This window comes from Scomber japonicus, chromosome 23 (genome assembly GCF_027409825.1).
Source record: "Scomber japonicus isolate fScoJap1 chromosome 23, fScoJap1.pri, whole genome shotgun sequence".
NCBI classification, from domain to species: Eukaryota; Metazoa; Chordata; class Actinopteri; order Scombriformes; family Scombridae; genus Scomber; species Scomber japonicus.
The window spans coordinates 23296217-23319836 of record NC_070600.1 but is presented as its reverse complement, the minus strand read 5'-3'; the positions used below and the strand labels follow the sequence as shown (position 1 = coordinate 23319836).

Genomic DNA, 23620 nt, shown 5'->3' with positions numbered 1-23620 from the left:
TCAGAGTCCTTCAAATGTATAAAGATGAAAAATACAGTTAGATTATTCCATCATGAACCGTGACTACATGTTGCTTTTGAGTTTCCAGATGATGTTTCTGCTCTTTAGTCACAGAGATGCTGATGCTGCTTTTACCTCGGCTTGCTTTCTGTTGACTTTCCACCCTGCCCCCCGCTCCTTAAAAGTGTTACTTGCATCTCTCAAAAACCACTTCTTGTCATCTTTCAGTTTTGTAAAGGGAACTGACACGTTTTCTTTCTTAGTTTCACGCCTCATTCAGGCATGCTCTACATGAGCACAGACACGAAGCATCAGACCAGTTGAAAATAATGAAAACAACACAACTGAAGAAATGTTTAGTACATTCTGCTTCTGTCATCTTATTATTATTGTTAGGGGCCCACATTTCCAAAGGCAAGTTTTATATGCATCATGATTCTTGTCTGACAGATGAAAAGGTTCAGGAGATACAATTGACGCTCTGTTATGGTTGATTTGTGTGCACAAGATAAGCATACAACAACAACACCACGCCAAAACAGACCCTAATATGCAATAAACCTTAAAGACCAGCTCTGTTTTTTAACTCCATAATCAACAAACATTTGATATTCATAATTGTTCAGGTATGAGAATGTTTGATACTGTTTCAGATACAAGTTTCTACTTTCGCTCCTATTCAGTGCTCTGTTGTGTCAACACCAACTTTCTTTCAAGTTAAAGGAAGTGACTGTGCCACTACTCTGCACAGGTACAGCAGAGTCATACTTCAGAGAAGTGTCTCTGTCCTCTGCCAGAGCACTCTCAAAGACGAGGAATATAGACTGCTTAAGCTTCTTTTCAACATATTCAATTCAAAATATTACAACAATTTAATGTTGTAATCTGTAAGATTTTCATTTAAGCCTGCAGTGCAGAACTTATAAATGAAGGTCCATTATATTCAAGCCCTTGCCAAACAAGTTCACATAATACTGATTAGGCCCATCAGCACCAGATACATCTCTCTGTAGTACATAGTATACAGAGTTATAGTGTAAAGTATAACCACACATAAAGTAATCACATAAACTCCTAGAGGTTGGTAACAGATAAGGGAGTATTCACCCCACACTTCAGGGATCACTCCTCTGCAGCAGCTTGTATATCTGTATCGAGTCTGAGTGTGCAATGCTCTGAATATTAAACATGTACAATACTCATCATGTCCTTTGTTAATAGATTATATCAGCTTCATTTCTCCTCCTTTCTCACCAGTGTGGCTGTTGAATAACTCAAGGCATAAACAATAATGTTCAAAAACCACGAGTGTTGAGGGATTTTATAGTTAAGCAGAGATAAATGAATCTTAATTTGATATAATAAAACTCATCAAGCAGGATTCATTGTTCAGATTTGGGATTCAGAGTTCTTCAAATGTATAAAGATGAAAAATACAGTTAGATTATTCCATCATGAACCGTGACTACATGTTGCTTTTGAGTTTCCAGATGATGTTTCTGCTCTTTAGTCACAGAGAGGTTAATGCTGCTTTTACCTCGGCTTGCTTTCTGTTGACTTTCCACCCTGCCCCCCGCTCCTTAAAAGTGTTACTTGCATCTCTCAAAAACCACTTCTTGTCATCTTTCAGTTTTGTAAAGGGAACTGACACGTTTTCTTTCTTAGTTTCACGCCTCATTCAGGCATGCTCTACATGAGCACAGACACGAAGCATCAGACCAGTAGAAAATAATGAAAACAACACAACTGAAGAAAGTTGTACATTCTGCTTCTGTCATCTTATTATTATTGTTGGGGGCCCACATTTCCAAAGGCAAGTTTTATATGCATCATGATTCTTGTCTGACAGATGAAAGGGTTCAGGAGATACAATTCATACTCTGTTATGGTTGATTTGTGTGCACAAGATAAGCATACAACAACAACGAGAAATGTTTACTTGTTCATCAACTTCAATTTTGTAGTGGCATCCGTGTCCATGTCTATGAATATGAATCTCTTCATCTCTGTAACTGCACATGTGATATCCTGTATGGGGAGTAGTGTGTACTCATGTTTGTGGCCTTAAAGAAAGAGGAAGAGAACAGCTGATTGACAGTTTATCAATGTTTTTATTTACTATATTGAAATATGTAAAGCTCAATTATTGAAGATCAATGTTTTGTGACAGAAATTCAGTAAACATAAATAAGCTGCATCAAATCTTACAAACATAAAACAAACATACAACTGATATTTTTCATCAACTGAATTACAGGCAAACCATTATCTGATGTCTTAAAGTTATATTATGATGATACATAGAAAGCTTTAAATGTTTTACATTCATAATTACACAAAGTGCTTCATATTTACATGCTAAACTCACAGTATACCCACAGAGGTGTTTTTGGTGCTTCTAGCTGATTAGACCTGGGTCCAGGCTGAAGCAGAGCAGATCTGGGGCTGTGATGTAACCAAATGCTTTATGAAGGTGGAAGGTTAAACAAAATTAACAGGATAGTCAGGGTGACATCTTACTTACTTACTCTTACTCAGTTGTGTCGACTCTGCTTTCTTTCAAGATAAAGGAAGTGGCTGTGCTACCTACTCTGCACAGGTACAGCAGAGTCAGACTTCTGAGAAGTGTCTCTGTCCTCTGCCAGAGCGCTCTCAAAGACGAGGAATATAGACTGCTTAAGCTTCTTCTGGAATTCATCACACATGAAAACATAGAGAATGGGGTTCAGGCAGCTGTTCAGAAAAGCCAGACTCGTAGTCAGAAGATATCCATGTTCAAAAATGACTTTCAGTTGTGGGTTATCAAGAGTACTGAACTCTAAAAACCTATAAACCTGATAGGGCACCCAGCACAAGAAGAATGCAAGAATGACAGAGAGAATGATTCGACGAGATCTCTGTTTCCTTGCACTTTGCAGGCGCCTTGTACGAACACTTATGGTCACATAAGATGCTGTTATTACCAGGAATGGGATGAGGAAGGCCGTAATAAACCGAAAAATAAGAAGGAACAACCACAGTGTCCTGTCCTCTGTATAAAAACAGGAAGTCTTCCCATTTTTCTCCTCAAGTTTGCGAAAAGTGGCATAAGGGATGCTGCAGATCATAGCCATCAACCAGATAACAACACTTACGAGTTGAGCTTTGCAGACAGTGCGATTGTTTCGTGCCCATACCACTGCACAGGTGCACAGGCAACGATCCAGACTTATGGCCATCAGAAAAAATACACTGGCAAACATATTGAGTACACTCACAAAGTTGTTGAGCTTGCACATGAAAAGTCCAAATGGCCAGTGGAAGTCTTGAGAGAGAGAAATTGTTAAGAAAATCAAGAATGCTGTAAAAAGGAAGTCAGCCAGGGCCAAGTTGAGAAACCAAATGGAGTTGACTGTTCTCTTCATCCTGAAGCCTGTCACGTAGATGACTAGACCGTTGCCCACCATCCCAACCACGATGATCACACAGTAGATGACCAGATAGGCTATTCGCACTTCACTTCGAATCCCATCATCCGAAGATGGTTCAGATGCAGTGATGTTATCTAAAGAACAAATTTTAAAATGAGTTAAGCAAGAATTAATGGCAGATTAACTTCATGCTATTGCAGAGAGAGGTAATACATGTTTGAAATATCTTACCAGTGTCCATTTTTCTGTTGCAGTGAGTCTGTCTTTATACTAAGATGATCTATATCTTGTACTGCCTTTACTTAATATCTATCACTGATAGCTCCTCCTTCTCAGTGCATTCAACTACCAGTGAAACAGCACTGCTGCAATAGTGCACGACCAATACACAATACACAATACATTCACGACCAATCAGATTCTAATCAGTGGCTCTTTAGAAAGGATCCGAGTCGCACTTTGGATACACGCAATACGTATTAGTAGATCAGTTCATTGTTGGTTTGGACCCAAACATGACGTTCATCATGATTCTTGTCTGACAGATGAAAGTGAAACATGCACAAAGTTAACAGATAAAAAATAATAAAGCACATATTTAATCTATTGATATTTCTACACAACTGTCTCTAAATGTGATTACATTACATTGGTTTTATACAATAGAAGAAATAACCTGGAAGGTCAACGTTATTAAATAAAAATATGAAAATGAAAACTAAGTCAGAGTACTGACCACAGGCTATCTTAAGCAGCAGGGAGGAGTCACACAGTAACTCATGAGCTATGCATTAATTTATAAACTTCATGTGTTACTGCTTTTCAGATTCCTTCCTCTAACTTACTTCTGGTCTTAGCACCAGATCATTCCTGCCGATCTTTTCTAAAACCTTCTTGATTAGCTGCAGAGCTCTATGATCCTGATGTTTCTGTACCATCAGATCCACTGTCTGTGTCCTTGCTGCATTCTCCAGATGAGCCACTGGGATGCCTTCAAGGTACAGGAACCACTTGAATTTCTTCAACTCATCATCTTTCAATTCCTACAGAGCTCCTCTTTAGGATTTGCCATTATGCCCCCCTAATGAAAATAAGTAGAATAGCTCTATAGTTGATCTATATATCTATGGATATTGTATAGTAGTTGTTATGAAGTGCTGCCCCCTACGGCACATTTAACGATACATTTTTGTATATTTTTTTTTACCTCACATACCTCTGCAGGAGTTCATGAGTGATCAGTTGGTAACGTTGGACACAGGGAAGCTGTTTAGTGAAACAGACACAGTGTCTTTCTGAAGGACAATTCAAAAAGAAAGATGCTTGTCAATGTTACTGTAACCCACATGGGTACTAAACCCATTTATGTCATTTAATAGTATTAATATGCCCCACCACAAGGTGGCGAATCAGCCCTTTATTCATTGTCATGGTCATCGTAACCCACATAGGTACTAAACCCATTTATGTCATTTAATAGTATTAGCATGCCCCACCACAAGGTGGCGCATCAGCCCTTTACTCATTGTCATGGTCATCGAGTACGCTCTAACTCTGACTGAGGCTGGCTTTACACGACAACGCTCCCGGGTGAAACCGACAAAATATTTTATCAGATGTGCCTTTCGTTTAGACGGCGACAGCGTTTTTGGGGCTTAAAAACGCAAAAAAATGAACCCACCCTCCAGAGTGGAAATCTTAAAGACGCTCCACCGTTGCGTTCCCGTCTAAAGGGTTGAAAACGCAAAAGTGTGCTCTGAGCTGCTCACGCTGGCTATCCTCGCATACGCGTTGACGTCATATCCATGTGCAGTACAGCCAAACAATAACAAACATGTCGGACTATTTCCCTCAGTCAGATATTCAAGTGGCCTTAGCTGCTTTGATAACTATTCAGGAGTCCTTTCAGCAAATAAGCCGAGTAATATCAGAACAGAGAAGGCGAGTTAATTACCTACATCAATTGTTGGATGCTCCAATTCGTCGTAGGCGAACCAGACAGCTATGGATAAGACCCGGGAGAACCAGTCTATGGTGGGACAACTTTGTTCAAGGCGAAGTTGACGACAGAGCATGGCGAGAAAACTTTCGCATGTCGAAAGATTTGCTTGTCGCCTTGAGTGAGGAACTTCGCCCATACATAGAGGGCGAAATAACTAATATGAGAGCACCTGTGGGGGTCCTGAAAAAGGTAGCGTGCACATTATATTATTTAAGTGACGAGGGACGTCTAAGGAAGACAGCGAACGCCTTCGGTTTATCACGTCCGACTGTGTCTGTCATCATAAGACAAACGTGCAAAGCCATAACGGTCCACCTCGGCCCGAAATATATCCAGTTGCCTTTTACTGTGCCCGAGACAGAGGAACTCGTATCCGGATTTCTGAGAGATCATGGAATGCCCCAATGTTTGGGAGCGGTAGACGGGACACACATTGAGATTAAACAGCCAGCCGTCAACGCCATGGACTACATAAACAGGAAACACAGGTTCTCCCTGAACGTCCAAGCTGTGTGCGACCACAAATACAGGTAGGCCTAATCAAAGTATTTGAGCTCTCTTGTGCTCTTTCTAAAGGCTATCCCATGTATGTTCCTCTATTGTCATTAACCACTTAACGCACGCTGTTCCGTCTACGGAACGGGACGGATGTTAGGAGGTAGCCACAAGTTCTTCTGAATGTTTTAAACACCAACCCTTAAACATATATATTCATGCCGTACATCGTTGGAAAGCTTAGATTGTCCTGATTCATTCAAGACCACTCACGACTTATATGGTTGCTCACAGCCGTAATAGTATTAGCGATTAGCTCGGCTAGCCCCTGAGCTAAGTAAGAAAAGCTATAATGCCTACATACCTTCAAAGTCTTCCCTTTATCCACAACGATCATCTTATGACTCAGGACTTTCTGTACAGCTCGCCAAATATCCATTCTTGTGAAATATGAAATCCGTTTCCATAAAACCGGAATACTTTCCTCAATATGTCCATGTATTTAGTCCAACACGTAATGTAATAACACAAATAACAAACCATATGAGATGTTTACAACCGTGCGCCTCTTCTGCTTCTGACGACATCACACACAAGCCAATCGGTGTTTAGGATTAGGCAGCACATGTCTCCAAAGCCAATGAGGACATGTGACCGACAACAATGACGATGATAACCTTTTAGCCAATGGTCTGAGGTTTCCAACGGTGTATGACACTAACCTATCATGTTTGGCTGTCCATAAACAAACTCCAAGCGTAACCGGCGTGCGCCCTGTGCGTAAAAGAGTTGAACCATATATCATTACGCACACAGCATTTTGGTACACGGTTGGTTCTTCTTCGACTTGACATATGACTTATACCAAAATAAACAGATAGATAGATAGACAGATATGGCCAAACAAAAAAATATGGTTATATGTAATAATAATAATAATAATAATATTAATAATAATAATAATAATATGGCGTCAGCTTTCATTAGAGACCAAGATTTTGATTGTAGGCAAAGGGGATGTGAAGTTATAGGTGTTTGATTGTGGTTATACAGCTTTGGTAACCAAGTATCCATTTGGAGTCTCCAAAAAGGACCTAAGGAAAACGCATGGACATACCTGTTGAAAAATAATTCTGAAAAATTCATCTTTTGGTCTTTTGACTCCAAATTTGGACTGCATGAAGCCAAGACCTGTGGCTGTGGCCTCATTGTGTCTATATCCTGCTGAGAGGTCCCTGAATGTCTGTACACATGTCATTGTAAAGGCAAACCTATCATTGTAACCTCTGCCACTCTTTGTCAGTAAGTCACAGAATCACACAGACCCTTTTACAAGAATCCTGAGAGTGTTTCCTTTCCAATGATACCAGACACATCTCTGAGTCTCAAACTATGTGGGATCTGTGCTGCTCACAACTTGGGCATGTCGTTTAGGCTAACAACATAAAAAACAGGGGCGTGTGTTAAGTGGTTAAAGATGGTAAAGCACTTTGAGTTAAAATATGCTGTTTGCTTGCCTTACAGATTCATGGATGTGGTCATTCAATGGCCTGGAAGTGTTCACGATGCGCGTGTCTTCGCCAATTCCAAAGTGAACATGTACCTCAAGACTGGGAAGATACCTTCGCTTGAAAGGCAGATAGTGGAGGAAGAGGAGCCCATACCTATCTTTCTCTTGGGGGACCCTGCTTACCCCCTTCTCCCTTACCTTATGAAAGAGTACTCAGGTGGAGGCTCTACCCCATCAGAAAAATACTTTGGACTCAGTTTGTGTAGGGCCCGTATGGTAATCGAATGCTCATTTGGTCGGCTCAAGGCCAGGTTTGCAGCCCTGAGGCGTCCCATGGACATAAACCTCCGCGATCTGCCTAATGTAATTTATGCCTGCTTTGTCCTCCACAACTACTGTGAGGCCTGTAACAACACTGTGGATCACCAAGTTGAGCAGGAAGCCATACAGTGTGACAGGGATCTGCAGCCTCCCACCCAGGCAAACACATATCTGACTGACAGTAATGAGGTGAGAGGAAAGAGAGTGAGGAGAATCCTCACGAAATACCTTGACCCTTAATGGCCAATGGACTACACTCTGCACGTGTGGACACTGGACAGTGACTAAGGTGGCTACTGGCTGTATGTTCTTTACAGCAAGTTGAGCACTGGATCCATGAGGACACTGTGATTTATGCAGATCAGTATACCTATTGTGTATTCAGCACAGCATTGTTAAAAGGACTTTTTTGATTGAACGAACAAGCCACTTTTTTCCTTTAGTTATTAGTCCACTTGTTTAGTCCACATGATCAGTGTTTAATATCATGTGTGTTTCAACTTCTGCTAGGCTGCAAACTTAAAACAACAATAAAAAAAAATCCCATGAATAAGAAAGTGCCATATTCATAAAGTGTCATATTCAAGTTTTTTCACTCCAGGGCAAACATGTCTAACAGAACTGAACGTGGGCCTCTGCCCAGCAGTTGAGAAAGAATGAAGTGCTTAAACAGTAGGCAGGTTTTGAACGAAAATAATAATATTACAAAATGTAAACTTGGTATCACTTTGTCTATGACAATGACAAAAGGTCAACATCTTCCTCATCAGAGTGTTCCTCTTGTAGTAGTCGTCTGTAGGAGGATGGAGGTACAGCTAGGGCCATGGGCTGAGCAGTGTATGAATGAGCAGGGCCCATGTGTTGTGTTGTGTATGGATGTGCGGGGGCCATGTGTTGTGGTGTGTATGGATGTGCGGGGGCCATGTGTGGTGGTGTGTATGTATGTGCGGGGGCCATGGGTGGTGGTGGTGTGTATGAATGTGCAGGGGCCATGGGTGGTGGTGGTGTGTATGAATGTGCGGGGGCCATGGGTGGTGGTGGTGTGTATGAATGTGCGGGGGCCATGGGTGGTGGTGGTGTGTATGAATGTGCGGGGGCCATGGGTGGTGGTGGTGTGTATGAATGTGCGGGGGTGATGGGTGGTGGTGGTGTGTATGAATGTGCAGGGGCCATGGGTGGTGGTGGTGTGTATGAATGTGCGGGGGCCATGGGTGGTGGTGGTGTGTATGAATGTGCGGGGGCCATGGGTGGTGGTGGTGTGTATGAATGTGCGGGGGCCATGGGTGGTGGTGGTGTGTATGAATGTGCGGGGGTGATGGGTGGTGGTGGTGTGTATGAATGTGCGGGGGCCATGGGTGGTGGCGGCTGAGAGGTGATGTGTCTCACAAGGAAATCAAAGCTATGGCTTATCCTTATTTGAGCCTCTGCAATGGTGTCCAGTCTCTCTCTGTTGCTCCTTTCAGCCTCCTCAATGATGTCTACGATCTTCTTTTTCATGTCGAGGTCAGTCTGCACTGGATCCACCCTTAGTCTCTTCTGGAGCCTTTGACTTCTATGGCCATCGAGCCTTGCCTTAAGAAGAGCAGAGAGCAGTCATTAGCTAATGATATCTTTGGTATTGACAGTGATGAATCATATGGCATAGTATATGGTGCTCCTTTTAATATGAACCTATATTCCACTCTTTTGCTATTTATTAAATTACTTCCTGACATTCTTTCTATCAACCCTGCACAAAAACTTGAACATCCAAATGCTATTTAACTACATGTAATACAGTAGTATTTCTAGTAAATAGATAGATAGATAGACAGATAGATAGATAGGTAGATATAAACTTTATTAATCCCCAGAGAGAAATTCATGTGACAAATAAACTCCATGTATTTTTGTATTGTCTTGTAAACATACCTGAAGTAGATCTCTCCTGGACTGGACTGTGGTCTGGGGGCTGACTATTGACTCATCCGGCGGATCAGACGATGTAATGCTCGACTCGCTAGCACTATCCACGGTGTTGTTTAGTTCAGATGTTTCTACACCAGCCTCTATTGTGCTGGTGGCTGGCGACCCACCCCATATGTCATTGCATAGATCAAAATAAAGGGAGATCACTCTCCCATGGCCACTCCGCCGTTGAGTATCGACAGCCTGCCTATACTTTGCCCGGACTCCTTTCAATTTTGATGCTATCTGTGTTTTGCATATAGCCTCCTTCTCATGGGGATACGCAGTCCCTCCAGGTACAGGATACTGACGCAGAAATTCGGTCCATATATCCACATATTTGGACTGACAGGACTCCCAGTCCACTCCCTCTTGTGCCTTTGTAGCCTTGTGATCCAACGTCGTTTGTAACAATAGCTCGACCTCCTCGTCTGTCCAGACAAAGTTGTCTGTCTTACCTCGCTTCTTCGCCATGTTTTGGTTTTTGACGTTTTCGCGCTACTACGGAGAGAAGTAGAAGGAAGTTTCAACGCATGCGCGCGCTCTTCCTGTTGTTGTATGGCAGTGCTTCACAGTACCACCTAGCCACCTGGCATGCATACTACATCAAATTTCACACACTTTTGCGTCACCGTGTGCATGCAGATTTCCACCCAAAGACGCTCGTCTAAACGCAAAATAAAAAGTGGGAACGCAACGCCACTTTTGCGGATTGTGTTCAGATCGTTGTCGTGTAAAGCCAGCCTGAGTCCTGTGTATTATTATATTGGATGCAAGGAGCCGGTTCACCGTGAGCCTCCTGAGAGAACTCCGGTAAGTGGCTGCTACATGCTAGAGACTAAGCCTCGTTGTTAGCTTGTTGTGTGAAAATGCCTTTCATTGAGATACTTTACTCAAAACAGTCGGAGATACAGTAATGTTTCCTAATGTTTGAACCCACTGTGGTACTGTATGTATCATTGTGAACAGTGTAAACTGACTCTAAAAAGGTCGCTAGCTTAAATTAACACGATGCTAACGCTAACCGCAACCGATATTACTTTTGATATTCAGTGTGAGTGTTAGCAGTGTGGCTCAGTTAGCTAATGTGCCGCTACTGTAGTTAAATGAAAAAAAATAGAGACAGCATATGATGCATATTTGTGTTGACAAGATGCCAGGTTGTGATAATTATTGTTTTGTGATAATTGTTATGTGTATAATGTGTTGTATTGCACTGGAGTTGTTTAAATACTCATGTTGAGTTAAAAAAAAAGTAATGTAATACTGTTCATTTACATTTAAAGAGGTTAAAAAGAGATGTTATGCTACAGTTAGAAAGATAAATGTATTAATAAAGCTGTTTAATAACATAAATAGTGCTTTATGAGTATAAATAAGTGAATTTATGTTAAATAGTAGAAGTTCATGATGAATAATTGTCATGGGAAAAATACTTGTACTGTACTGTAAATGTATACAGGGTCATTCACATTGATTTGGAGCTGTATATCCTGCATCTGGGTACATTTATGAAGATGTTCAGAGTGAAAAGTGAAAGTAGTATGGTGTTATGTGATTGAACAGAGATTAATGGTTATGTTTCTGCTCTCTGTGTGGATTTGTTTTTATTGCCGGATTAGGAATGCATTCAGATTCAGCCAGGAAGGATGATTGACTAGGACGGAACGGGTGAACGGTGTGGCTAGCCATGGGATCCATTCCGGACAACCATCTCATTTCACTACCTGACACAGATAAGAACCAAACACAAAAATCTACCCGGGTAGTAGTATTCATACAAACAGAACATTACACTCACATTAGAACAGAACTGAACTGAACTCTGGTGTGAGACAATACATTGTTAACTTTCAACTTCATGTTCTCATTTGAATAATTTAGGGGTCCAACTCTCCGAAACCTAGAAAGAGTGTAGGTGTCTATAGTGTATTCTTCCAGTCAGGCTAAAGGAGCTACATTACGATTTGAGGAACCACTGAACCTCCTGTATCACCTACTATTGCTGCTACAGTTGTTGGTGATAAACACTCATCATGTTTCCTCTAGTTATGGGTGATTTTTGTTCAGGAGATACAATTCATACTCTGTTATGGTTGATTTGTGTGCACAAGATAAGCATACAACACGCCAAAACAGACCCTAATATGCAATAAACCTTAAAGACCAGCTCTGTTTTTTAACTCCATAATCAACCAACATTTGATATTCATAATTTTTCAGGTATGAGAATGTTTGATACTGTTTCAGATACAAGTTTCTACTTTCGCTCCTATTCAGTGCTCTGTTGTGTCAACACCAACTTTCTTTCAAGATAAAGGAAGTGACTGTGCCACTACTCTGCACAGCTACAGCAGAGTCAGACTTCTGAGAAGTGTCTCTGTCCTCTGCCAGAGCGCTCTCAAAGACGAGGAATATAGACTGCTTAAGCTTCTTCTGGAATTCATCACACATGAAAACATAGAGAATGGGGTTCAGGCAGCTGTTCAGAAAAGCTAGAATCACAGTCAGAGGAAATCCATGTTAATAAATGACTTTCATTTGTGGGTTACCAAGAGTATATATGTTTAATAACCTAAAAACCTGATAGGGCACCCAGCGCAAGAATGACAGAGATAATGATTTGTTGAGATCTCTGTTTCCTTGCACTTTGCAGGCGCCTTAAAAAAGCTTCAGTCAATGGAAAATTGTTTCTACTTAGAATAAAAATGTAAAACTGAATATGTAGTTTTTAAAACATCAAACATCTTTTTACTATTTCACTTCTTTGTTCTTAAACAGGCATTACATTTTGTACTATTGCATATCAGGATTTTTTTATTTTAACCACATTGACCTCCTGACAGTGTCTGTAATGTCTGCTCAGATACACTAGAGGGACACAGAGAGCTAAAAACTGAACACCTGAAACTCTCATTTTTTTTTATAGAATTGGACTCAATTCAACATATTTCAAGAAGTTATAAATAAAGGTCCATTATATTCAAGCCCTTGCCAAACAAGTTCACATGACACTGATTAGGCCCATCAGCACCAGATAAGTCTCTCTGTAGTACACAGTATACAGAGTTTTAAAAGCTCATGTTGGGTGTGACATTCCTGCACTGAGTCTTCAAAACAACTTTGAACAAATTATTGTCATGCTCTGAGTGTTAGAGTGTGTGATATCACTGTATTGAGAAATGTTTACTTGTTCATCAACTTCTCTTCATCTCTGTAACTGCACATGTGATATCCTGTATGGTGAGTAGTGTGTACTCATGTTTGTTGGGTCAAATGAAGAGGAAGAGAACAGCTGATCGACAGTTTATCAATGTTTTTATTTACTATATTGAAATATGTAAAGCTCAATTATTGAAGATCAATGTTTTGTGACAGAAATTCAGTAAACATAAATAAGCTGCATCAAATCTTACAAACATAAAACAAACATACAACTGATATTTTTCATCAACTGAATTACAGGCAAACCATTATCTGATGTCTTAAAGTTATATTATGATGATACATAGAAAGCTTTAAATGTTTTACATTCATAATTACACAAAGTTCTTCATATTTACATGCTAAACTCACAGTATACCCACAGAGGTGTTTTTGGTGCTTCTAGCTGATTAGACCTGGGTCCAGGCTGAAGCAGAGCAGATCTGGGGCTGTGATGTAACCAAATGCTTTATGAATGTGGAAGGTTAAACAAAATTAACAGGATAGTCAGGGTGACATCTTACTTGTTATGAGTAGACACTTTAACATAAACATTAAAATCACACATACTGTAGGCATAATATTCTTTTTTTGTTCTTTTTTACTGTGAGCAGATGTACTGTCTGAATCAGTTTCCACTTGCGCTCCACTTTTCTTATTCAGTGCTCAGTATCTCTCTCTCCTCAATTGCGTCAACTCTGCTTTCTGTCAAGATAAAAGAAGTGCCTGTGCTACTACTCTGCACAGGTACAGCAGAGTCAGACTTCTGAGAAGTGTCTCTGTCCTCTGCCAGAGCGCTCTCAAAGACGAGGAATATAGACTGCTTAAGCTTCTTCTGGAATTCATCACACATGAAAACATAGAGAATGGGGTTCAGGCAGCTGTTCAGAAAAGCCAGACTCGTAGTCAGAAGATATCCATGTTCAAAAATGACTTCCAGGTCTGGGTTATCAGGAGTACTGAAGTCTAAAAACCTCAAAACATGATCGGGAAACCAGCACACGAAGAATGCAAGAATGACAGAGAGAATGATTCGACGAGATCTCTGTTTCCTTTCACTTTGCAGGCGCCTTGTACGAACACTTATGGTCACATAAGATGCTGTTATTACCAGGAATGGGATGAGGAAGGCCGTAATAAACCGAAAAATATCAAGAATCAACGTCTGTGTAATGTCTGTGTAACAGTCAGTCTTCCCATTATACTCCTCAAGTTTAAGAAAAGTGGCATTAGGGATGCTGCAGATCATAGCCATCAACCAGATAACAACACTTACGAGTTGAGCTTTGCAAACAGTACGATTGTTTCGTGCCCATACCACTGCACAGGTGCACAGGCAACGATCCAGACTTATGGCCATCAGAAAAAATACACTGGCAAACATATTGACAACACTCACAAAGTTGTTGAGCTTGCACATGAAAAGTCCAAATGTCCAGTGGAAGTCTTGAGAGAGATTAATGGTATAGAAAATCAGGAAGGCTGTAAAAAGGAAGTCAGCCAGGGCCAAGTTGAGAAACCAAATTGAGTGGACTGTTCTCTTCATCCTGAAGCCTGTCACGTAGATGACTAGACCGTTGCCCACCATCCCAACCACCGATATCACACAGTAGATGACCAGATAGGCTGTTCGTACTTCACTTCTAATCCCATCATCCGAAGGTGGTTCAGATGCAGTGCTGTTATCTAACGAACAAAGAAGAAATGCCTTATTAAAGTCAACCTCGGCCCATTCTGCAACATGTAGTGAGAAAACAAGAGAATTTAATTACTTTTTCAAGTAGATTACACATTAATCATATTTTAATTAAATGCACACTTTGTAGTTTTTAGCGCTGTAGTTTTAAATGATTCTTTTCTTTTGTGAAGAGAAGTTTTGCAGTTTTGTGTAATTTACAATATATATATATATATATAATATATATATATATGTACACAATTATTATGATAACTGTTTAAAGAATTTAATTTCCAAAGGAGATTTGTATTGCACATCATAGATCATTTTTATTCATTTTTAACTGAAAAGGTTTATGCATACCATTTTAAAATGAGTTAAGCAAGAATTAATGCCAGATTAACTTCATGCTATTGCAGAGAGAGGTAATACATGTTTGAAATATCTTACCAGTGTCCATTGTTCTGATGCAGTGAGAGTCCTTCTTTATGCTAAGGTGATCTGTATCTTGTACTGCCTTTACTAAATATCCATCACTGATAGTTCCTCCTTCTCAGTGCATTCAACTACCAAGGAAACAGCACTGCTGCAATAGTATTGCGACATTCATGACCAATCAGATTCTAATCAGTGGCTCTTTAGAAAGGATCCGAGTCGCACTTTGGATACACACGCAATACGTATTAGTAGATCAGTTCATTGTTGGTTTGGACCCAAACATGACGTTCATTATGATTCTTGTCTGACAGATGAAAGTGAAACATGCACAAAGTTAACAGATAAACAATAATAAAGCACATATTTAATCTATTGATATTTGTACACAACTGTCTCTAAATGTGATTACATCACATTGGTTTTATACAATAGAAGAAATAACCTGGAAGGCCAACGTTATAAAATAAAAATATGAAAATGAAAACTAAGTGAAGCAATCACATAATAAATCAGACTTTGAAATACAGTAAATAGTGTTTATTACCACAGATTCTACCGTTGTCATTAGTACAGGGACTGAAGTATGAGTAGAGTTTCTCAGTGCAATCAGTAAAGGTGTAGAGAAGATCTGCAGCTTACATCATAAAAGCAAACAAGGCCCTCCATAATTTATAAAAAAAACACCTTCTGAGGGTGTTTCTTTGGAGGACAATGGACAGATAGGTGATCAATAGCCATACACTCATCTTCATCCGTCAACCATTGTCCAGAAACTATTCTCAGGGTCCAGCTTGATTTGTCCCTTCCAGTTTATTGACTCTTTGGCCATTACTAAAGTCCAGTCAGTCTTCCCTTTGACCTGACAAAGTGTGGGAAGGTGGGCCTCTCCTCCGAAAATATAAAAACCTGCCTCCCCTCTCCCACACCAATATTATCATTGCTATTATTACCGTCGTCTTAAAAATAAAAAAACTTTTAAACATCTTTTAAAAATGTTTTAATCATCTTTGTAAAACATTGACCCATCAGACATCAGAGTACTGACCACAGGCTATCTTAAGCAGCAGGGAGGAGTCACACAGTAACTCATGAGCCATGCATTAATTTATAAACTTCATGTGTCTCTGCTTTTCAGATTCCTTCCTCTAACTTACTTTTGGTCTTAGCACCAGATCATTCCTGCCGATCTTTTCTAAAACCTTTTTGGTTAGCTGCAGAGCTCTATGATCCTGATGTTTCTGTACCATCAGATCCACTGTCTGTGTCCTTGCTGCATTCTCCAGATGAGCCACTGGGATGCCTTCAAGGTCCAGGAACCACTTGAATTTCTTCAACTCATCATCTTTCAATTCCTACAGAGCTCTTCTTTAGGATTTGCCATTATGCCCCCCTAATGAAAATAAGTAGAATAGCTCTATAGTTGATCTATATATCTATGGATATTGTATAGTAGTTGTTATGAAGTGCTGCCCCCTGCTGCACATTTAACGATACATTTTTGTATATTTTTTTTACCTCACATACCTCTGCAGGAGTTCATGAGTGATCAGTTGGTAACGTTGGACACAGCGAAGCTGTTTGGTGAAAACCTGAAGGGAAAATAATAATGATGAGATACTACATTTCACTATTGTCATTCCTGGTGCTTAAACTGGGAGGTCAGAGGTCATCTGCTGATCATGAGCCAACAGACACAGTGTCTTTCTGAAGGACAACTCAAAAAAAAATGCTTGTTAATGTTACTGTAACCCACATGGGTACTAAACCCATTTATGTCATTTAATAGTATTAGCATGGTTGATTTGTGTGCACAATATAAGCATACAACAACAACAACACGCCAAAACAGACCCTAATATGCAATAAACCTTAAAGACCAGCTCTGTTTTTTAACTCCATAATCAACAAACATTTGATATTCATAATTGTTCAGGTATGAGAATGTTTGATACTGTTTCAGATACAAGTTTCTACTTTCGCTCCTATGCAGTGCTCTGTTGTGTCAACACCAACTTTCTGTCAAGTTAAAGGAACTGACTGTGCTACTACTCTGCACAGCTACAGCAGAGTCAGACTCCTGAGAAGTGTCTCTGTCCTCTGCCAGAGCGCTCTCAAAGACGAGGAATATAGACTGCTTAAGCTTCTTCTGGAATTCATCACACATGAAAACATAGAGAATGGGGTTCAGGCAGCTGTTCAGAAAAGTCAGACTCGTAGCCAGAAGACCTCCAGGAAGAAGAATGTCTCTCAGTTCTGGGTAATTTAATTCTAAAAAATTAAAAACCTGATAGAGCAACCAGCACAAGAAGAATGCAAGAATGACAGAGATAATGATTCGTTGAGATCTCTGTTTCCTTGCACTTTGCAGGCGCCTTAAAAAAGCTTCAGTCAATGGAAAATTGTTTCTACTTAGAATAAAACTGAATATGTAGTTTTTAAAACATCAAACATCTTTTTACTATTTCACTTCTTTGTTCTTAAACAGGCATTACGTTTTGTACTATTGCATATCAGGATTTTTTTGTTTTAACCACATTGACGACCTGACAGTGTCTGTAATGTCTGCTCAGATACACTAGAGGGACACAGAGAGCTAAAAACTGAACACCTGAAACTTTCTCTGATTGTTTTTATTGGACTCAATTCAACATATTTCGACAATCTAATGTTGTAATTTTCATTTAAGCCTGCAGTGCAGAACTTATAAATGAAGGTCCATTATATTCAAGCCCTTGCCAAACAAGTTCACATGATACTGATTAGGCCCATCAGCACCAGATAAGTCTCTCTGTAGTACACAGTATACAGAGTTTTAAAAGCTCATGTTGGGTGTGACATTCCTGCACTGAGTCTTCAAAACAACTTTGAACAAATTATTGCCATGCTCTGAGTGTTAGAGAGTGTGATATCACTGTATTGAGAAATGTTTACTTGTTCATCAACTTCAATTTGTAGTGGCGTCTGTGTCCATGTCTATAAATATCAATCTCTTCATCTCTTTATTCTTTCAAAATTGAATGTCACCAAAATGCAGAGACGAAGAGAATAACTTTTAAAAACTATCAGTGTTGAGGGATTTTATTCTTGAGCACAGATATATGTGACTTTTAACTTGATATAATAAAACTCATTAAGCAGGATTCAGCGTTCACATTCAGGATCCTTCAAATGTAAAAATATGAACAATACAGTTTGATTATTCCATCATGAACCATGACTACATGTTGCTTTTGAGTTTCCAGATGATTTTTCAGTTCTTTAGTCAAAGAGAGGTTGATGATGTTTTGACCTCGGCTTGCTGTTTTTCTTCTTCCTTCCTTCCTGATTGTAATGATAAATTATTTAAAGATATTAAAACCGCAAACCTTACAAAACCAATCCATGATAGGTCAAAAAGTCAAATACAGCACTCTGTCAAAACGACTGATGATGTGCAGAGATCTGACTTCCTTTCAGCAGAATCAAACTTTCTGATGAGAATTTGTGCCCTTATTTCTCATAAAAGCAAAGGCAAGTTATATATGCAACATGGTTCCTGTCTTAGAGGCAACAGATAAAACCACAGACTTAGTCTGGACACACATTATAAAATGATTTGTTGACAACTGAATTTAAAATTTTGACTGTAGTGTTAGTAACTGACATCTACACCAGTCCTACAGGGATTCTAGCCAATTTAATAGATAATTTTACTCTGTCACATACTAACTGTATGTGATCACCACTGAGTGATGCTTGTGATGCTAATTCAACAGGTGAAAGTTGGACAGAGGTCAGGTATTACGTCTGTGACCAAGTTGACTACATTTATATGGGCTTTATTATGTCGTCTTCTAATGCTTAATAGTGTTTAATTCAGAATGCACACCAAGGCAGTCAGTGCTTCTGTGATAACAACCTTGCAAGTTGCAAACTGAGGAAAGCATGCAAAGTACTTTTGTGAAACAAGATAGTGTTAACCTACAAGATTTGTAGGGTAGATAAGGATTAATATGAATATGTGTATCAAAGGACAAGCAGTCAAGCATATACTGCACATGTGATATCCTGTATGGTGAGTAGTGTGTACTCATGTTTGTTGGGTCAAATGAAGAGGAAGAGAACAGCTCATCAACAGTTTATCAATGTTTTTATTTACTATATTGAAATATGTAAAGCTCCATTATTGAAGATCAATGTTTTGTGACAGAAATTCAGTAAACATAAATAAGCTGCATCAAATCTTACAAACATAAAACAAACATACAACTAATATTTTTTATCAACTGAATTACAGGCAAACCATTATCTGATGTCTTAAAGTTATATTATGATGATACATAGAAAGCTTTAAATGTTTTACATTCATAATTACACAAAGTGCTTCATATTTACATGCTAAACTCACAGTATACCCACAGAGGTGTTTTTGGTGCTTCTAGCTGATTAGACCTGGGTCCAGGCTGAAGCAGAGCAGATCTGGGGCTGTGATGTAACCAAATGCTTTATGAGGGTGGAAGGTTAAACAAAATTAACAGGATAGTCAGGGTGACATCTTACACTTTAACATAAACATTAAAATCACACATACTGTAGGCATAATATTCTTTTTTTGTTCTTTTTTACTGTGAGCAGATGTACTGTCTGAATCAGTTTCCACTTGCGCTTCACTTTTCTTATTCAATGCTCAGTGTCTCTCTCTCCTCAGTTACGTCAACTCTGCTTTCTGTCAAGTTAAAGGAAGTGACTGTGCCACTACTCTGCACAGGTACAGCAGAGTCAGACTTCTGAGAAGTGTCTCTGTCCTCTGCCAGAGCACTCTCAAAGACGAGGAATATAGACTGCTTAAGCTTCTTCTGGAATTCATCACACATGAAAACATAGAGAATGGGGTTCAGGCAGCTGTTCAGAAAAGTCAGACTTAGAGTCAGAGGAAATCCGTGTTCAATAATGACTTTCATTTGTGGGTTACCAAGAGTAAATACATATAATAACCTCAAAACATGATAGGGCAACCAGCACAAGAAGAATGCAAGAATGACAGAGATAATGATTCGGTGACATCTCTGTGTCCTTGCACTTTGCAGGCGCCTTGTACGAACACCTATGGTCACATAAGATGCTGTTATTACCAGGAATGGGATGAGGAAGGCCATAATAAAACTAAAAAGGAACAGCCACAGTATCTTGTCCTCTGTATAAAAACAGTAAGTCTTCCCACTATACACCACAAGTTTGCGAAAAGTGGCATAAGGGATGCTGCAGATCATAGCCATCAACCAGATAACAACACTTACGAGTTGAGCTTTGCAGACAGTGCGATTGTTTCGTGCCCATACCACTGCACAGGTGCACAGGCAACGATCCAGGCTTATGGCCACCAGAAGAAATACACTGGCAAACATATTGACAACACTCACAAAGGTTTCGAGCTTGCACATGAAAGGTCCAAATGGCCAATAGTCTTGAGAGAGAGCAATGATATAGAAAATCAGGAAGGACGTACAAAGGAAGTCAGCCAGGGCCAAGTTGAGAAACCAAATTGAGTTGACTGATCTCTTCATCCTGAAGCCTGTCACGTAGATGACTAGACCGTTGCCCACCATCCCAACCACGATGATCACACAGTAGATGACCAGATAGGCTGTTCGTACTTTTCTTCGAATCCCATCATCCGAAGATGGTTCAGATGCAGTGCTGTTATCTAAAGAACAAAGAAGAAATGCCTTATTAAAGTCAGCCTTGGCTCATTCTGCAACATGTGTGTACATATATATAGTATACAATTATTATAATAACTGTTGAAAGAATTTAATTTCCAAAGGAGATCTGTATTGCACATCATAGATAATTCTTATTCATTTTTAACTGAAAAGGTTTATGCATACTATTTTTTAAATGAGTTAAGCAAGAATTAATGGCAGATTAACTTCATGCTATTGCATCGAGAGCCAATACATGTTTGAAATATCTTACCAGTGTCCATTTTTCTGATGCAGTGAGAGTCCTTCTTTAAAGTAAGATGATCTATATCCTGTACTGCCTTTACTTAATATCTATCACTGATAGTTCCTCCTTCTCACTGCATTCAACTTCCAATGAAACAGCACTGCTGCAATAGTGTTGCGACATTCACAACCAATCAGATTCTATTCAGATACACACGCAATACGTATTAGTAGATCAGTTCATTGTTGGTTTGGACCAAAACATGACGTTCATTATATAGAAAATCACCAGACTTTTCCTTTAATTTGTGAAGCCACCAACACCATCTGAAACTTATGAGAGAAAACTAAATCAACTCAAGCGGACCAATCACAGGATAGGGGCCATCCCTATGTTCCCACAGCCCTAATGCACATAACATGGTTCATCTATGGAAATCCTTGAAAGACAGGTGAAATTATTTATTATAAATATTATATATATTTTATTTATTAAACTGAGGAAGCATAGACACACTCCCTCAGGTCGTATTGTCTCCATGTGGTATCTGACATGCTAAGACTTGTTGTGATGTAACCCTTCACCCTCAACAGTCAATCACCTTTAAAACTTGCTTAAAAGTCAAAAGAATAACTTTCTTATTCCCACTGAGTGATTCAACAAATATACAGTGCATCTGGAAAGTATTCACACCCCTCCACTTTTCCCACATTTTGTTATGTTACAGTCTTATTCCAAAACGGATTAAATTCATTTTTGTTCTCATTAATCTACACACAATTACCCATAATGAAATGAAAAGGTTTTTTTAGAAATGTTTGCAAATTTATTAAAAATAAAAAACTGAAATATCGCATGTACACAAGTATTCACTCCCTTTGCTGTGACACTCAAAATTGAGCTCAGGTGCATCCTGTTTCCACTGATCATCCTTGAGATGTTTCTACAACTTGATTGGAGTCCACCAGTAGTAAACTCAATCTATTGGACATGATTTGGAAAGGCACACACCTGTCTATATAAGGTCCCACTGTTGACAGTGTATGTCAGAGCAGAAACCAAGCCATGAAGTCAAAGGAATTGTCTGTATAAGGTACAGATCTGGGGAAGGGTACAAAAAATGTCTGCAGCATTGACGGTCCTGAAGAGCACATTAGTCTCCATCATTGATAAATGGAAGAAGTTTGGAACCACCAGGACTCTTCCTAGAGCTGGTTGCCCAGCCAAACTGAGCAATCAAGGGAGAAGGGCCTTAGCCAGGCAGGTGACCAAGAACCCAATGGTCCAACGTTCCTCTGTGGAGATGGGAGAACCTTCCAGAAGGACAACCATCTCTGCTGCACTCCACCAATCAGGCCTTTATGGTAGATGGTGGCCAGATGGAAGCCTCTACTCAGTAAAAGGCACATGACAGCCTGCCTGGAGTTTGCCATAAGGCACCTAAAGGACTTTCAGACCATGAGAGACAAGATTTTCTGGTCTGATGAAACCAAGATTGAGCTCTTTGGCCTGAATGCCAAGTGTCACGGCTGGAGGAAACCAGGCACCTCTCATCACCTGGCTAATACCATCCCTATGGTGAAGCGTGGTGCTGGCAACTTTATATTATTCAGGAAGTTTGTATCAAACAAGTAGCCCTTCATATTACTCAGTATCCCTGAAGTAGCTCTCAGTTTCAAAAAGATTAGTGACCCCTGCCCTAACCCATGATCTATGAGGAAAGCTTTATGATGAAATCTGTTTGCAGCATGCATCTTGCTACTGACATTTCTTAACTCCATTTTTGTCTGTTCTCATTCATATTTTCATATATTCTGGCTTCTTTTCATGAGATCCTTGCTGCTGCACTCTGTACCAGTTTCAGCCATGATGAAGAAATCTGTTTTTGCCAAGAATAAATGTAATCACAGGATGAGATAAAAGCATCTTTCTTTGACCAGGTGAATGGAATATTTTATTAAAAGAAGAAATCAAATATATCACAATTGGAGCATTGTAAAAGCAGTCAGTCAGACTGAGCTTTAAAATGATCGACAGACTCCCAGCTTTGTGAAGAGGTGAAGTGTGTGTTTCAAATGAAGTAACCTCTGGCTTAACGTTTAGTTGAAGGAAATAATGAGACAACCAGCTTATCCAAACTGAACAAAAAGGTTCCAATAGATACAGACAGCTGGGTGTGAGTACAGACCCAGACTCTATTAAACTTGAAAAATAATCTTTACAAAAGATTTGTTCGTTCATTTTGGCCACCTAACCAGAAAGGCTCATTTCATCAAAATTGTAACAGACAAGCTCTGAATTACAACATCAGATCATTTCCTCTTGTCCTCATTTTGACATGTTGGACTAATCAAAAGAAACTTACAACATATGCATCAGCATATGAGAGAACTGTAAGACACAGAAATGTATCTCCAATTTGTGAGCAACTTATCATTTGTGACATGGAAAGGTTGTTATTCACATACATTCTGTGTAGATGAATAATCAATCAGTGAATAAATTAACCTGCTCAGCTGTGATATTTTTCATGACGCACCATGACTTGTGCAGCCTCAACATTAACACTGGTTTAGTCCATAGTGCTCTTTCACTTTCAGACTTGCTTTCTAAATGTTAACAAAGGTGAGAACACAGTGATTGTCCTTGTTATGTGATGCTTGTAATGCTCCTTGAGCAGTTCAATT

General features: G+C 39.6%; 4 protein-coding genes across 4 annotated transcripts; 1 reads left to right on the top strand and 3 right to left on the bottom strand.

Moving 5' to 3' along the window:
- Positions 1 to 2398: 2398 nt before the first annotated feature.
- Positions 2399 to 3651, bottom strand: LOC128353135 (chemerin-like receptor 1). The gene is made up of 3 exons (XM_053313819.1): positions 3642 to 3651; positions 2591 to 3544; positions 2399 to 2463 (listed from the first exon to the last, which is right to left on the bottom strand). The coding sequence occupies exons 1-3, from the start codon at positions 3649 to 3651 to the stop codon at positions 2399 to 2401; spliced, it is 1029 nt and encodes a 342-aa protein (XP_053169794.1).
- A 1593-nt stretch (positions 3652 to 5244) lies between these two features.
- LOC128353134 (uncharacterized) lies at positions 5245 to 7978 on the top strand. The gene is made up of 2 exons (XM_053313818.1): positions 5245 to 5942; positions 7432 to 7978. Exons 1-2 carry the CDS (start codon positions 5245 to 5247, stop codon positions 7976 to 7978), a joined length of 1245 nt encoding a protein of 414 aa, XP_053169793.1.
- A 5566-nt stretch (positions 7979 to 13544) lies between these two features.
- Positions 13545 to 17169, bottom strand: LOC128353133 (chemerin-like receptor 1). The gene is made up of 4 exons (XM_053313817.1): positions 17044 to 17169; positions 16530 to 16594; positions 16250 to 16305; positions 13545 to 14575 (listed from the first exon to the last, which is right to left on the bottom strand). The coding sequence occupies exons 1-4, from the start codon at positions 17167 to 17169 to the stop codon at positions 13545 to 13547; spliced, it is 1278 nt and encodes a 425-aa protein (XP_053169792.1).
- Positions 17170 to 19660: 2491 nt separating this feature from the next.
- Positions 19661 to 20970, bottom strand: LOC128353132 (chemerin-like receptor 1). The gene is made up of 2 exons (XM_053313816.1): positions 20961 to 20970; positions 19661 to 20688 (listed from the first exon to the last, which is right to left on the bottom strand). The coding sequence occupies exons 1-2, from the start codon at positions 20968 to 20970 to the stop codon at positions 19661 to 19663; spliced, it is 1038 nt and encodes a 345-aa protein (XP_053169791.1).
- Between the last annotated feature and the right edge of the window lie 2650 nt (positions 20971 to 23620).

Coding starts and splice junctions, on each gene's coding strand:
- LOC128353135 (XM_053313819.1), bottom strand. Junction 2,464..2,590: donor CTCTGCTGTACCTGTGCAGA/GTAGGTAGCACA, acceptor ACCTTCATAAAG/CATTTGGTTACATCACAGCC.
- LOC128353134 (XM_053313818.1), top strand. CDS start 5,245: ATGTCGGACTATTTCCCTCAGTCAGATATTCAAGTGGCCTTAGCTGCT. Junction 5,943..7,431: donor GTGTGCGACCACAAATACAG/GTAGGCCTAATC, acceptor CTTGCCTTACAG/ATTCATGGATGTGGTCATTC.
- LOC128353133 (XM_053313817.1), bottom strand. CDS start 17,169: ATGTGTGATGAATTCCAGAAGAAGCTTAAGCAGTCTATATTCCTCGTC. Junction 16,595..17,043: donor CTGTGCAGAGTAGTAGCACA/GTCAGTTCCTTT, acceptor TTTTCCCTTCAG/GTTTTCACCAAACAGCTTCG. Junction 16,306..16,529: donor ACTCATGAACTCCTGCAGAG/GTATGTGAGGTA, acceptor TGGACCTTGAAG/GCATCCCAGTGGCTCATCTG.